Here is a 15213-nt window from a genome sequence, read left to right as displayed (position 1 = left end):
CCATGGTTTGTATCCCTTTTATCTCCAAATCCCAAATGTTAAAATTCTACATCTTCGTTAACCATGGTTTGTATCCCTTTTATCTCCAAATCCCAAATGTTAAAATTCTACATCTTCGTTAACCATGGTTTGTATCCCTTTTATCTCCAAATCCCAAATGTTCAAATGTTGAAATTCTACATCTTCGTTAACCATGGTTCGCATCCGTTTTATCTCCAAATCCCAAATGTTCAAATGTTGAAATTCTACATCTTCGTTAACCATGGTTTGTATCCATTTTATCTCCAAATCCCAAATGTTCAAATGTTGAAATTCTACATCTTCGTTAACCATAGTTTGTATCCCTTTTATCTCCAAATCCCAAATGTTAAAATTCTACATCTTCGTTAACCATGGTTTGTATCCCTTTTATCTCCAAATCCCAAATGTTAAAATTCTACATCTTCGTTAACCATGGTTTGTATCCCTTTTATCTCCAAATCCCAAATGTTAAAATTCTACATCTTCGTTAACCATGGTTTGTATCCCTTTTATCTCCAAATCCCAAATGTTCAAATGTTGAAATTCTACATCTTCGTTAACCATGGTTTGTATCCCTTTTATCTCCAAATCCCAAATGTTAAAATTCTACATCTTCGTTAACCATGGTTTGTATCCCTTTTATCTCCAAATCCCAAATGTTCAAATGTTGAAATTCTACATCTTCGTTAACCATGGTTCGCATCCGTTTTATCTCCAAATCCCAAATGTTCAAATGTTGAAATTCTACATCTTCGTTAACCATGGTTTGTATCCATTTTATCTCCAAATCCCAAATGTTCAAATGTTGAAATTCTACATCTTCGTTAACCATAGTTTGTATCCCTTTTATCTCCAAATCCCAAATGTTAAAATTCTACATCTTCGTTAACCATGGTTTGTATCCCTTTTATCTCCAAATCCCAAATGTTAAAATTCTACATCTTCGTTAACCATGGTTTGTATCCCTTTTATCTCCAAATCCCAAATGTTAAAATTCTACATCTTCGTTAACCATGGTTTGTATCCCTTTTATCTCCAAATCCCAAATGTTCAAATGTTGAAATTCTACATCTTCGTTAACCATGGTTTGTATCCCTTTTATCTCCAAATCCCAAATGTTAAAATTCTACATCTTCGTTAACCATGGTTTGTATCCCTTTTATCTCCAAATCCCAAATGTTCAAATGTTGAAATTCTACATCTTCGTTAACCATGGTTCGCATCCGTTTTATCTCCAAATCCCAAATGTTCAAATGTTGAAATTCTACATCTTCGTTAACCATGGTTTGTATCCATTTTATCTCCAAATCCCAAATGTTCAAATGTTGAAATTCTACATCTTCGTTAACCATAGTTTGTATCCCTTTTATCTCCAAATCCCAAATGTTCAAATGTTGAAATTCTACATCTTCGTTAACCATAGTTTGTATCCCTTTTATCTCCAAATCCCAAATGTTCAAATGTTGAAATTCTACATCTTCGTTAACCATGGTTCGCATCCGTTTTATCTCCAAATCCCAAATGTTCAAATGTTGAAATTCTACATCTTCGTTAACCATGGTTTGTATCCCTTTTATCTCCAAATCCCAAATGTTAAAATTCTACATCTTCGTTAACCATGGTTTGTATCCCTTTTATCTCCAAATCCCAAATGTTCAAATGTTAAAATTCTACATCTTCGTTAACCATGGTTTGTATCCCTTTTATCTCCAAATCCCAAATGTTAAAATTCTACATCTTCGTTAACCATGGTTTGTATCCCTTTTATCTCCAAATCCCAAATGTTCAAATGTTGAAATTCTACATCTTCGTTAACCATGGTTCGCATCCGTTTTATCTCCAAATCCCAAATGTTCAAATGTTGAAATTCTACATCTTCGTTAACCATGGTTTGTATCCATTTTATCTCCAAATCCCAAATGTTCAAATGTTGAAATTCTACATCTTCGTTAACCATAGTTTGTATCCCTTTTATCTCCAAATCCCAAATGTTCAAATGTTGAAATTCTACATCTTCGTTAACCATAGTTTGTATCCCTTTTATCTCCAAATCCCAAATGTTCAAATGTTGAAATTCTACATCTTCGTTAACCATAGTTTGTATCCCTTTTATCTCCAAATCCCAAATGTTCAAATGTTGAAATTCTACATCTTCGTTAACCATGGTTCGCATCCGTTTTATCTCCAAATCCCAAATGTTCAAATGTTGAAATTCTACATCTTCGTTAACCATGGTTTGTATCCCTTTTATCTCCAAATCCCAAATGTTAAAATTCTACATCTTCGTTAACCATGGTTTGTATCCCTTTTATCTCCAAATCCCAAATGTTCAAATGTTAAAATTCTACATCTTCGTTAACCATGGTTTGTATCCCTTTTATCTCCAAATCCCAAATGTTAAAATTCTACATCTTCGTTAACCATGGTTTGTATCCCTTTTATCTCCAAATCCCAAATGTTCAAATGTTGAAATTCTACATCTTCGTTAACCATGGTTCGCATCCGTTTTATCTCCAAATCCCAAATGTTCAAATGTTGAAATTCTACATCTTCGTTAACCATGGTTTGTATCCATTTTATCTCCAAATCCCAAATGTTCAAATGTTGAAATTCTACATCTTCGTTAACCATAGTTTGTATCCCTTTTATCTCCAAATCCCAAATGTTCAAATGTTGAAATTCTACATCTTCGTTAACCATAGTTTGTATCCCTTTTATCTCCAAATCCCAAATGTTCAAATGTTGAAATTCTACATCTTCGTTAACCATGGTTCGCATCCGTTTTATCTCCAAATCCCAAATGTTCAAATGTTGAAATTCTACATCTTCGTTAACCATGGTTTGTATCCATTTTATCTCCAAATCCCAAATGTTCAAATGTTGAAATTCTACATCTTCGTTAACCATAGTTTGTATCCCTTTTATCTCCAAATCCCAAATGTTCAAATGTTGAAATTCTACATCTTCGTTAACCATAGTTTGTATCCCTTTTATCTCCAAATCCCAAATGTTCAAATGTTGAAATTCTACATCTTCGTTAACCATGGTTCGCATCCGTTTTATCTCCAAATCCCAAATGTTCAAATGTTGAAATTCTACATCTTCGTTAACCATGGTTTGTATCCATTTTATCTCCAAATCCCAAATGTTCAAATGTTGAAATTCTACATCTTCGTTAACCATAGTTTGTATCCCTTTTATCTCCAAATCCCAAATGTTCAAATGTTGAAATTCTACATCTTCGTTAACCATAGTTTGTATCCCTTTTATCTCCAAATCCCAAATGTTCAAATGTTGAAATTCTACATCTTCGTTAACCATAGTTTGTATCCCTTTTATCTCCAAATCCCAAATGTTCAAATGTTGAAATTCTACATCTTCGTTAACCATGGTTCGCATCCGTTTTATCTCCAAATCCCAAATGTTCAAATGTTGAAATTCTACATCTTCGTTAACCATGGTTTGTATCCATTTTATCTCCAAATCCCAAATGTTCAAATGTTGAAATTCTACATCTTCGTTAACCATAGTTTGTATCCCTTTTTTCTCCAAATCCCAAATGTTCAAATGTTGAAATTCTACATCTTCGTTAACCATAGTTTGTATCCCTTTTATCTCCAAATCCCAAATGTTCAAATGTTGAAATTCTACATCTTCGTTAACCATGGTTCGCATCCGTTTTATCTCCAAATCCCAAATGTTCAAATGTTGAAATTCTACATCTTCGTTAACCATGGTTTGTATCCATTTTATCTCCAAATCCCAAATGTTCAAATGTTGAAATTCTACATCTTCGTTAACCATAGTTTGTATCCCTTTTATCTCCAAATCCCAAATGTTCAAATGTTGAAATTCTACATCTTCGTTAACCATAGTTTGTATCCCTTTTATCTCCAAATCCCAAATGTTCAAATGTTGAAATTCTACATCTTCGTTAACCATAGTTTGTATCCCTTTTATCTCCAAATCCCAAATGTTCAAATGTTGAAATTCTACATCTTCGTTAACCATAGTTTGTATCCCTTTTATCTCCAAATCCCAAATGTTCAAATGTTGAAATTCTACATCTTCGTTAACCATGGTTCGCATGCCTTTTATCTCCAAATCCAAAATGTTAAAATTCTACATCTTCGTTGTCCATGGTTCGCATCCCTTTTATCTCCAAATCCCAAATGTTCAATTGTTGAAATTCTACATCTTCGTTAACCATGGTTCGCATCCCTTTTATCTGCAAATCCCAAATGTTCAAATGTTGAAATTCTACATCTTCGTTAACCATGGTTCGCATCCCTTTTATCTCCAAATCCAAACATTAAAATTATACATTTTCGTTAACCATGGTTCGCATCCCTTTTATCTCCAAATCCAAAATGTTAAAATTCTACATCTTCGTTGTCCACGGTTCGCATCCCTTTTATCTCCAAATCCCAAATGTTCAAATGTTGAAATTCTACATCTTCGTTAACCATGGTTCGCATCCCTTTTATCTGCAAATCCCAAATGTTCAAATGTTGAAATTCTACATCTTCGTTAACCATGGTTCGCATCCCTTTTATCTGCAAATCCCAAATGTTCAAATGTTGAAATTCTACATCTTCGTTAACCATGGTTCGCATCCCTTTTATCTCCAAATCCCAATTGTTAAAATTCTATATCTTCGTTAACCATGGTTCGCATCCCTTTTATCTCCAAATCCCAAATGTTAAAATTCTACATCTTCGTTTACCATGGTTCGCATCCCTTTTATCTCCAAATCCAAATGTTAAAATTATACATTTTCGTTAACCATAGTTCGCATCCCTTTTATCTCCAAATCCCAAATGTTCAAATGTTGAAATTCTACATCTTCGTTAACCATGGTTCGCATCCCTTTTATCTCCAAATCCCAAATGTTCAAATGTTGAAATTCTACATCTTCGTTAACCATGGTTCGCATCCCTTTTATCTCCAAATCCCAAATGTTAAAATTCTACACCTTTGCTCTCTATTCTATAATACCAATGCCTTGTTTTCCAAGATATGTTTAAAAACCTTAGCTGATCAACACTCTCTCTTCTAGATCATGTCTAAATCCAAGACCTCCAAGTTTTACTCCGAGTCTTCTGGCGGTGGAGGCGGGGTCATGGGCACCCTGTCGGAGACTCTGCCTGATGAGCGGCCCATCACGGCGCTGCACGTCGTGGAGAACGGCGGCAAGTGTCCAGCCGGCTACTGGCCCATCCTGAAGACGTACGACGAGGATTCCGACGCGGATCTGTGGAGGCAACCTCTTCTCTTCGGCAAGCGATCATGCCGATATCTTTGCATTTCAAAATCTGAGGGTGAGTTCTTATTTAGTTTGTTTTTGCTGCCATTTTGAATTTTCGTTCTTCCCCAAACCATAGACAAAGTATTTATCTAGACAGGGCGTGTGAACGTTAACTCCTCAAGCTAATTCGTTCGATTTTTGGAACAAGCAGCTAGCACCCGTAGTAATTTGTTCGCTTTTCGGAACAGTTCATAGGGTCTCATATAAATCGTTGTCTCCCCTACCGTCATAGTTAGAAATATGAACTAAACGGTGTTAGAAAGAGAAAACACCAAGCTTTATATTCAAACATGAATTTAACCACAGAATAATTAAAACATACACCTCTGTAAAACCAAAGGTTGCAACCATAATTTGAGAAAAATTATTGAAATTTTTAACAATTTTTTACTAATTATTTCTATATGTAACGACAAAATGTGAGGTGGCTATAATGTTAAGAATACATTTCTCTAGCAGTTTTCAGTAATTTTAGTTCAGCATTTAGACAAAAAATGTAATGTGAGTATGATTTCAAAATTTTAATATTTCAAAAATTATGTGTTTATTTCTAATAATAAAATTCACCTTTCAAACACAGTTTTTTAGTTTTCGAATACTTTCAGAAATATCCCATTTGTTTGTATTTGGAAAAATTAAATCACAGGCGAAACCGGGTGGTAACCACGTGGTATTCTGCGTAGCAACAACTAAAGAGCAAGGCCAAGTAGTGTTGAATAATTACATGATCATTCGATTCGGTATCCATTGTTCATCTCTATGCATTGTTTGCATAAATACACTATCGAAGTTTTGTGTTTTCCCCTCAGATCAATTCTATGACCTTCAGGTTTTTCCAAATTTTTTTTACAAATTTGGAAGCCGGTTTTGGTGATGGTCGACTAATTTTGACTTTTTTTTCATTAGTTTCCAAATAAGAATTTATAGTTGAATGGCTTATTTATGTGTGGTTTATAAACCATTCGTATGAACACACATTTATAATTCAATTCAATGTACCTGCGCGTTCAAAATGCTCTTCTGTCCTGTTCAGGGTGGATCAATGTAAAACGAACTCTAAGCAGAATTCTTGCCTGAACAGACTATGCAATAATTACAATAGCGTATTATCCAAGGTGGATATTTTCAGTTGCGAAATTACCAAATACAAGAGGTCCATAAAAGAATATTTCTCTGATGGTTTGTGAATAATCTTATGTCTCTATTGTTTATATTTCTATTATGATTTGATTTATATCTACATCCTCCCTCCATGACTATAAATTTATCGATAAATGTTTTGTTTTGTAAATTTTTCGTTTTATATAATCTTTTGTTTTATATAATCTTTTGTTTTGTATAAATTTTTGTAATTCATATTCCTTTCTTACAAATTTAATTTACTTATTCCTTATTATGCTGTCTCAGTAGAGGTAAAGTCACAAGTAGAAAATCTCTAATTGGTTTTATTTTGGCTATATAATACTTATGTATAGGGTTTTCCAATAAGAGGTGTTATTTTGAATAGCCCGCTATTTCGGTAGATGTTACTTTTGAAGCCGTCATATTTTGACATTTGACAAGTAGAAACTACGCCATTAATAAAAAATGGAACGATACACGCTTCAACAACGCATTGAAATTATTAAAATTCACTTGAGTGAATCAAATGCAAATCATCTTGAGTGATGAGGCCCATTTCCACCTTGGTGGCTTCGTCAACAAGCAAAATTGTCGCATCTGGGGCTCGGAAAACTCAAGAGTTATTGCTGAAAAGCTTCTTTATCCTCAACGTGTGACTGTTTGGTGCGGTTTATGGTCCGGCGGAGTCATTGGACCTTACTTTTAAACCATTGGTCTTTTACGATTGAATATCAAAATAACACCTCTTATTGGAAAACCCTGTACAAACTGAAATAAACGTAAACTGTCGATTTCCCGAAAATTAATAAATAAATAATACCTATTATTTCTTCTCGCTCGGTCAGCTATTTTGCTATATTACTCGCAAAATTAAAGCTAATTAGACTGGACAATGTTTTTTGTCATCACTTTTAATGACGTTATATCACTTTCAATGACTTTATATCACTTTCACATTCAAAAGTGTGTTGAATTGCATCTCTCCTGAGTTGCCATGGAAAGACTAATAATATATCTACTGTGGTTTGGTAAAACATTTCCAGCCACAAAATACAAAAAAAATACTGCAGATGACAAAAACCAATACAGGGTGCATACAAAACAGACTGTGCAGTTTTGAAGAGCCTTTACATCCCGTGTGGCGAGGGTAGGAACATGTGAGAGGTCTCATTATTTCGGGAGGGTCGTGCCGTTTTCAGTCGTTACCGTGGTTTGGTCCAGACAACACCGTTTCGATTGGTTTTCCCAAAACACAGTCGATATCTACTTTTCTCCAGTATAGTTATCAATTTCTGTAGATCTGTTTTAGAGAATTATTATTTTTTAATATATTCCCATCGTTGGATAGATTTTTTTAAATGTTTTTATTCCAAATAAAAGAATATTACATTTTCACTTATTTAACTAGAAATAACTTAAATAAAAATAAAAATAAATTACATTAAACCTAAATACATAACATAACAATATTATTCACTTTCAGTGTTTTGCTGATTGATTGATAAGAGTGAACAATTTTTTTTTTAAATTTACCCCCTCGTAACCAATGGATTGCTTGCCATAGTGAGTACGAATGGTGTATGTATGTTATCGTGTTGTCGTATACTTGGAACGTTTTAATGAGTTCTGTATTTGTATGTATGAGTTTATTATTTATTTTGTAAATAAGAAGACATGTATTATATTCATATAATTTACTTAGTGTCAACATTTGTTTAAAAATTTTTTTTTCGAAGAAAGCAAAAGCTTTCTGGTGTGACATTACATATTAAATTAAAAAAACACACTTTGTAATACACCACTTTAATTTTTTTAATTAACAAAGACCACCAACCGGATTTCACTTTTCCCAAGCTTCGCCAGGGCTTATTATGAACTGATTACTAGTTAGTCGGGGCGTATTATGTTTTTTTATTTAATATATAATTTTTTTGTTCTGGAATGAAGTGAAATAGCTTGATCACTTTGTTCTGTAGTTCATTTATGTTGGTTTCATATGCATTTCCCCAGATTTCAATCAAGTAATTAAAATGGGAATGTACGAGGCTATAATATAGCCTTTTAAAATTTTATTTGATAACAGATATGATAAATGGGGTGATTTTATCTTTAATAATATGTTGTTCAAATGTATCAAAGTGCTTATCAAAAATCTTATCTTACTTGATAAAGATATTTCGGATAATGTATGTTGAATTAGTCATTGCTTGCAGAATTATTCGGTGGCTTATTTTAATCTTATCGGATTTATGGGAATTACTCTACAAATTTTTTCCAAGAAATGATTTGAATCTTCCTGAAATCATATTTTATCAAGCAAGATACAACATGACTGAGTTGTTTGGCGGTCCATCCTCTCTGCTTACTACCACGGCGTGTTGGTTAGTTAGTTAATTGGTTAAGATAAGTTTTGCATTCTATAATATACATTTTTTTCCCCGATGAGTTGCAAAACTCATTGTAGGACGAGAGGAACTTACAATACATAGGTGGGATTTAATAGGTACAATTTTACATTAGTATTTTGATATCAACATTGTAAGTTTCACATACAAAACAGTACAGTAAAAGCAAGGTTAAGTAGAACAAATAATAAAAAAACAGAGAGGGATATACACATAATCACAGAGCCACTAAAAATTGGTAAAAATAGATTATGCTCGATTATCAATACAGGGGACAGAAAAGGAGAGAGAGAGAGAGAGAAACAAAACAAAGTACAACACGACAAGAATTACATATTTTCGTTTTTATGTTCTTAAAAAATATTCTTTTAAAGCCTTACTTTGAATTTTTGGGTTATGCTGTCTGTTTTTATACATATCTGGAAGACTGTTATAGAGTGTGTAGGCAATATGGTGAAGAGATTTTATTCCATATTTCGTAGTGTGTGGTAAAAATTTATAAAACGTAGGTACTAATTCCTGACATTAGACTAATTTAGAGAGAAACCAATTGGCTGTTGTATAAAAATGTTTATTGCTGATTTATTAAAAATCTCTTTAAATTATTTCATCAGAAGGTGCGGGTTCAATTCCCGTCGGCAGTATTTATTTTTACTAGGGAGATATTTTCAATTTGTATGGATATTTCAGGCGACTAATTATTGTTTATAATAATTTGTGTTGTGCATAAAAAACCTTGTCTTATAAACATCAGTTTATCATTAAAAAAAATACCAATAATGTCGAATTTGTCAAACTTAGCACCCTATTGTACTCAAAAGTTACGATCCGTCACTCGTCCAAAATGAAGCTGCGAGTGATAACAAATTAAATATTAATTTTAGAAAGTCAAGTCCGGACATTCACTAAAGACGGACATAAACGACAAAATTGTAGACTTTTTTGGGTCGAAGACAAACTGAAGTTTTCATTGTACGAACACAATGGGCGTTCATTCAATTTGCAATGACATGATTTACAATCACTGCAATGTTGACTCGAGATGCCCTGACCTTGTGATTATTTCTCGATTCGGTGCCTAAATCATCGATGTCTTGAATGATGAAAACTTGGAGCAGGTGGATGAGTTTGTGTATTTAGGAAGCATGTTTACGAGAGATGGAAAGGCTGACAGAGATATTGAAACAAGGGTAAATGCAGGTAATTCCATTTGATGGAGGATTGAACGCGGTTGGTGCTAGTAAAAAAACTGTCTAAAGAAGCGAAGCTAACAGTCCACAATGGAGTGCTGGTACCTACCCTGATGGATGGTAGTGAGGCCTGGACCTGGCAGAGGAAGGATGGAAGTAGACTGAATGCTGTAGAAGTGAGATTCCTGAGGCGTATGTGTGATAAAACCGTTTATGATCGTGTTAGAAATGTGGAGATCCTCAAAGAATGCAAGGCTGATGTAATCGTATTGTTTAATATTAAGAAAGGGACGCTCAGATGGTTTGGGCATGTAGAACGAATGAATGAAGGCAGGAGTGTAAGAAGAATATTTGAATAGTCGAGTACGCCCGAGAAAGACATGCCACGATCAAGACTGAATAATAGAAGAGTATTTATGAGACTACGTATGAATGAGACAGTTGTTTGACGATCCGTTCTCTCTGTCTACCCCTTCGGAGAAACGGTGAGATGATTAGCTAGTCAGTTAGTTATCGTGATTAATTTTTGGGTTATTACGCCACGTTGCGCTTCCTACTTATTTGGCCAACGTTTTAGACAGCTTCCTAACACTGTCAAATATTTATATATATTTACAATCAGAATCAGCCAAAACTTGTCAATATTTGTCTCAAGATGTATGCAGGACGGTCACCGTATATTTGTGTGCTAATCTCTCGAGCAGATATACAAACGTACCAGGTCAAACGCTAAGTACAAACTTGTTAATAATTCTGAGTTAATAACAGACAAAATATGAGATTCAAATAGAGTTAGAAAACTAAGTATTTTCGAATAAATTTGTCGTTAAAATTGGGTAATTTGCATTTCAGAGGATTTTGCACACCTGGTATAATCATGACGAAGGGAGAATTAACTCCTGATTTCTCATAAAATGTATTCATACATACTGGGAACTGTAACAATAGTATAGGCAATAGTAAATATAATTATTGTATTATCGAAGAAAGCAAACACTTTGTGACTTGACATTATATAAACGTTAAAAAAATTACTTTGTTTTAAACCACTTTATTTGAGTTATATAGGTCGACCGGTTTCAGTTGCACTCAATCTTATCAGGAAGTTTATATTTCCATTGTCCTGAAGAATGTTGAGTGAAGCCGAAACCAGTCGACCTATTTAACTCAAATAAAGTGGTTTAAAACAAAGTAAAAAAAGATCTACAATAAAAGATATAAATTTGTTTTAGACCACTTTAATTTTAAATGTACTCTACCGGTTTCGGAAGCACCCTTCCTTCGTCAGGAGAATATTAAAACTGTTTTAAACCGGTAGAGTACAATTAAAATTAAAGTGGTCTAAAACAAATTTATATCTTTTATTGTAAATTATGACGAGCCACAAAGTAAATGCTTATTACAAATATGTAAAAAAATCATTTACATAATTATTGCGTTCAAGATGCGTGGTTAGATTTTATCGGTATTTCATTATCAATGAAAATCCTCTTATTAGCGTTCATTATTGTTTGTTTTGTGTCAGCATGCACTTGCTAATTGTCAACATGCACTTGAAAATTGTCAACATGCACTCGCTAATTGTCAACATGCACTTTCGGAGATTTAAGATTTTGAACAAATTTAACGAACATTCAAATTTTCCAGGAACAACTTTAAGAGTTGTTCCTGAGTTGTCTCAGAGAATTTGAACAATTCTTGAGTTTTTTTTCTGAAATAATTATAAATTTATTACATGGTGTTTTTTTGTTCAGTTGAGTGGTTTTGGTTTCAGTCTATATTTGGTGTCAGTAATACACACAAAAGACATCCCTAAAAATTTTAACATTATCATTCATGACAATTCCAAAACACATAATAAAAATTACTGTCTCCAAAACTGCACAATACTAAAAAACACAAACACAATCAAATATCTAGGAGTAATTATCGATAAAAATTTGAATTGGAAGGAACAAATATGTCAAATTGTAAAAAAAATCAGAAAACTGATATATGTATTTTTAAGAACCAGAAATTTTTTGTCTTTAAAAAACCTATATTTAATATATTATGCCTTGGTCCAATCAACTCTACAATATGGTATCATTAGTTGGGGATCCACATACAAAACTAACCTTACTCCAATAGAAGTGATACAAAGGTTAATAATTGAAATAATATTACGAAAACCTTACCGATAACCGATTACCCAACGGATCGATTATTCGAAGAATTTCAAGTGCCTTCATTTAAGGGCCTTCCTTACTAGCGATCTCAATCGTTGTATGAAGAATCATGAATTGTCAGATTCAAACGACAATCTAAGTTATTAATCGTCAAAATATCGATAATGTAGCCACGCTTGGATATCGTAAATACATTTTTCTGTCGAGATATATGTTTTTACTAACAATTTATTTTCGTTAAATACTATATAATGAACATCTAAGAATTCTCCTACTCATTCGGCTCTATGAGGTGGCCGTGAATGCACGCTTTCTACGGTCCGTCGTGTCAATATTTTTTCAAAGTTCGAAATTCCGCGTAATTATTACACTTCCATGAGACGTTTCAACAATATTCCACTCTATGCGTTGCGCGTAGGGACTATAATAGTGTGTCGCCTTTTTTTATGTTTCATCTGTGCGTTTCCGTCGAAGCTGTGTAGTGTCAAATAGTATTATTAAGAATCAATTTATTGTTAACATTTTTTTGGGTTTCTAGGTAATAAACAATTTAATATTATTAAGAATTAATATATTGTTAACATTTTTTCGGGTTTATAGGTAATAAACAATTTTATATTATTAAGAATTAATTTATTGTTAACTTTTTTTCGGGTTTCTAATAAATATAGTAATAAACAATTTGATGTTTTTAAAATATAAAAGTATATAAAATATTCCAGTACTTACAATAAAATAAAAGAAGCACATCGTATAAAAATGTTTCAGTCGAAAAGATCGAATGCCGAAATCACTTACTTCGAAATTATTGCAAAAAACTTAAATCACTGTTAGAAGTATCCCTTAGCATTGAGGAAGATTGTGTCAAGCCGTATTTTACGCCTGAGAACGGCTGTACGTTGTGCAATAACGTACCGGAAGACTATGAATTAGGAAAAATAAAACAGTTTTATTTGAATATATTGAATGGTCCAAAACATGTATTTGGAGACCACTCACTATGCAAGGAACGGGCATACTTTTGCAAACGGGATACTGGCGACACTAATTACGTACCCAATATGACTTCGAGCTTGATAATGTCAAGAAACGCTTTTACAATTTTTGCATGATACCCGAATTAATTGATCCTCGACATAATCGCTGCATGCCTATTAAAAATCCTGAGTATTTAGAAAAGTGCATAATAGCGAAAAGAAACAAAGTAAAATTGGTTTCAGCTAAAACCAAAACATGTAAAAAGGAATTGTTTCGAAGAAATCAATAACATTTTATTTCATTGAAGTGTCTTCAGAAGAAATTTCATTTATATTCCTAATGTATGTAGTCCACATTTTTAGAAATAGGGAAAAGGAGGGTTGGAAAGTTCCTGGCTATTCAGATCTAGTCACTAAACAACTAAAGAAACAAACTACCTTAAAAAATTGAAAATTAATAGTATTATTACTTCAATAGAAGAGAGTCCAAATATAATTACTAATCATATAAATTACTTCTTCAGTGACATTGATCCAAGCTTCGCTAGTAATTTGTGCAGTGCTAATAAAACTATTGAGATGTGTCTGGTGAATGATTTTAAATCTGAACTTCACGTTGCAGGGGACAATTTTTATTTTAAACCAACTAGCATTTCTGAAATCACAAATGTGATAAATGATTTAAAAATGTCTTTCTCGTGCGGTATTGATTCTTTAAGTGTTATGGTGTATAAAATGCATGTATCCGAATTAGCTTGTCTCATATCTCACCTTGTAAATACAGGAGTTTTCCAATAAGAGGTGAAATTTTGATATTTAATCGTAAAATATCAATGGTTTCGTTGCTTGTGTGGCACGTAGCGCCGTCTTGTTGAAAGTAAACGTTGTCCAGATTAATACCATCCGATTCCGGCCATAAAACATCATTCATTTTTTTCGGTAGCGCAGTCCATTCACTGTTGTCCATTCTGTTGCTCCAGCCTCATTTTCAAAAAAGTAAGGTCCAATGACTCCGCCGGACCATAAACCGCACCAAACAGTCACACGTTGAGTGTAAAGAGGCTTTTTAACAATAACTCTTGGGTTTTTCGAGCCTCAGATGCGACGATTTTGCTTGTTGACGAAGCCACCGAGGTGGAAATGGGCCTCATCACTCAAAATGATTTGCATTTGATTCACTCAAGTGAATTTTAATAAGTTCAATGCGTTGTTGAAGCGTGTATCGTTCCATTTTATTAATGGCGTTGTTTCTACTTGTCAAATGTCAAAAAATGACAGCTTCAAAAGTAACATCTACCGAAATAGCGGGCTATTCAAAATAACACCTCTTATTGGAAAACACTGTATTAGCTTCGAGAGTGGGATGTTCCCTTCTCATTCTAAGTAATTCCCCTTTTTAAATATGGAGATCGTCTAGATGTTAATAATTACAGACCTATATTCTTACTCAATACTCTTTCAAAAGTAATAGAGAGATTAGCTATGTCGAGATTGGTATCATTCTTAGAAACATATAATATACTCTCTAGCAATCAGTTTGGTTTCAGAGAGAATACAGGAACAAGTGATGTAGTGTTGAGGGTATTGTCCAAAGTCAAAGTCAAACATGAATACAATGTCCTGAAGGAGCTTGCAGAACTAGAAAGTATTACCATAGAAAAGTGTGGTCTTTTCATACATGAAGAGTATCCGTATATGGGTGCGACACCAGATGGAATTTCTTCTGAATACACCGTGATTGAAATTAAATGTCCTTTCGCAGCACGCAGCATGCTCATATAAGAAGCAGTAAAATCCAAAAAAATTATGTTAGCAAAAATGGAGAAATTCTGGTAAATACATCTCACGATTGGTTTTACCAGGTTCAGGGCCAATTACATGTAACAAAAAAAGCTATTTGTATGTTTGTTGTATGGACTGAACTCGGATAAAAATCGAAAAAATTTTACGGGATGACGAATTTCGGCAGACTAATATGGTTGAACAGCTGAATCGCTTTTAAAATTTTTGCATGCTACCCGA

General features: G+C 33.4%; 1 protein-coding gene across 1 annotated transcript in view; it reads left to right on the top strand.

The window, feature by feature from the left end:
* Window positions 1–5083: 5083 nt before the first annotated feature.
* The window catches only part of LOC149415065 (uncharacterized), a 68053-nt gene continuing 57923 nt past the window's right edge, over window positions 5084–15213 (top strand). Inside the window, exon 1 of the mRNA XM_089643349.1 lies at window positions 5084–5342. Within this exon, the coding sequence (XP_089499475.1) occupies window positions 5084–5342 (259 nt within the window). The remainder of the gene's footprint in view (window positions 5343–15213) is intronic.

Source organism: Hesperophylax consimilis, chromosome 19 (assembly GCF_061612785.1).
Source record: "Hesperophylax consimilis isolate HC1 chromosome 19, BYU_Hcon_1.0, whole genome shotgun sequence".
NCBI lineage: Eukaryota > Metazoa > Arthropoda > Insecta > Trichoptera > Limnephilidae > Hesperophylax > Hesperophylax consimilis.
The sequence above is the reverse complement of the archived record's forward strand: the minus strand, read 5'-3'. Positions and strand labels throughout refer to the sequence as shown.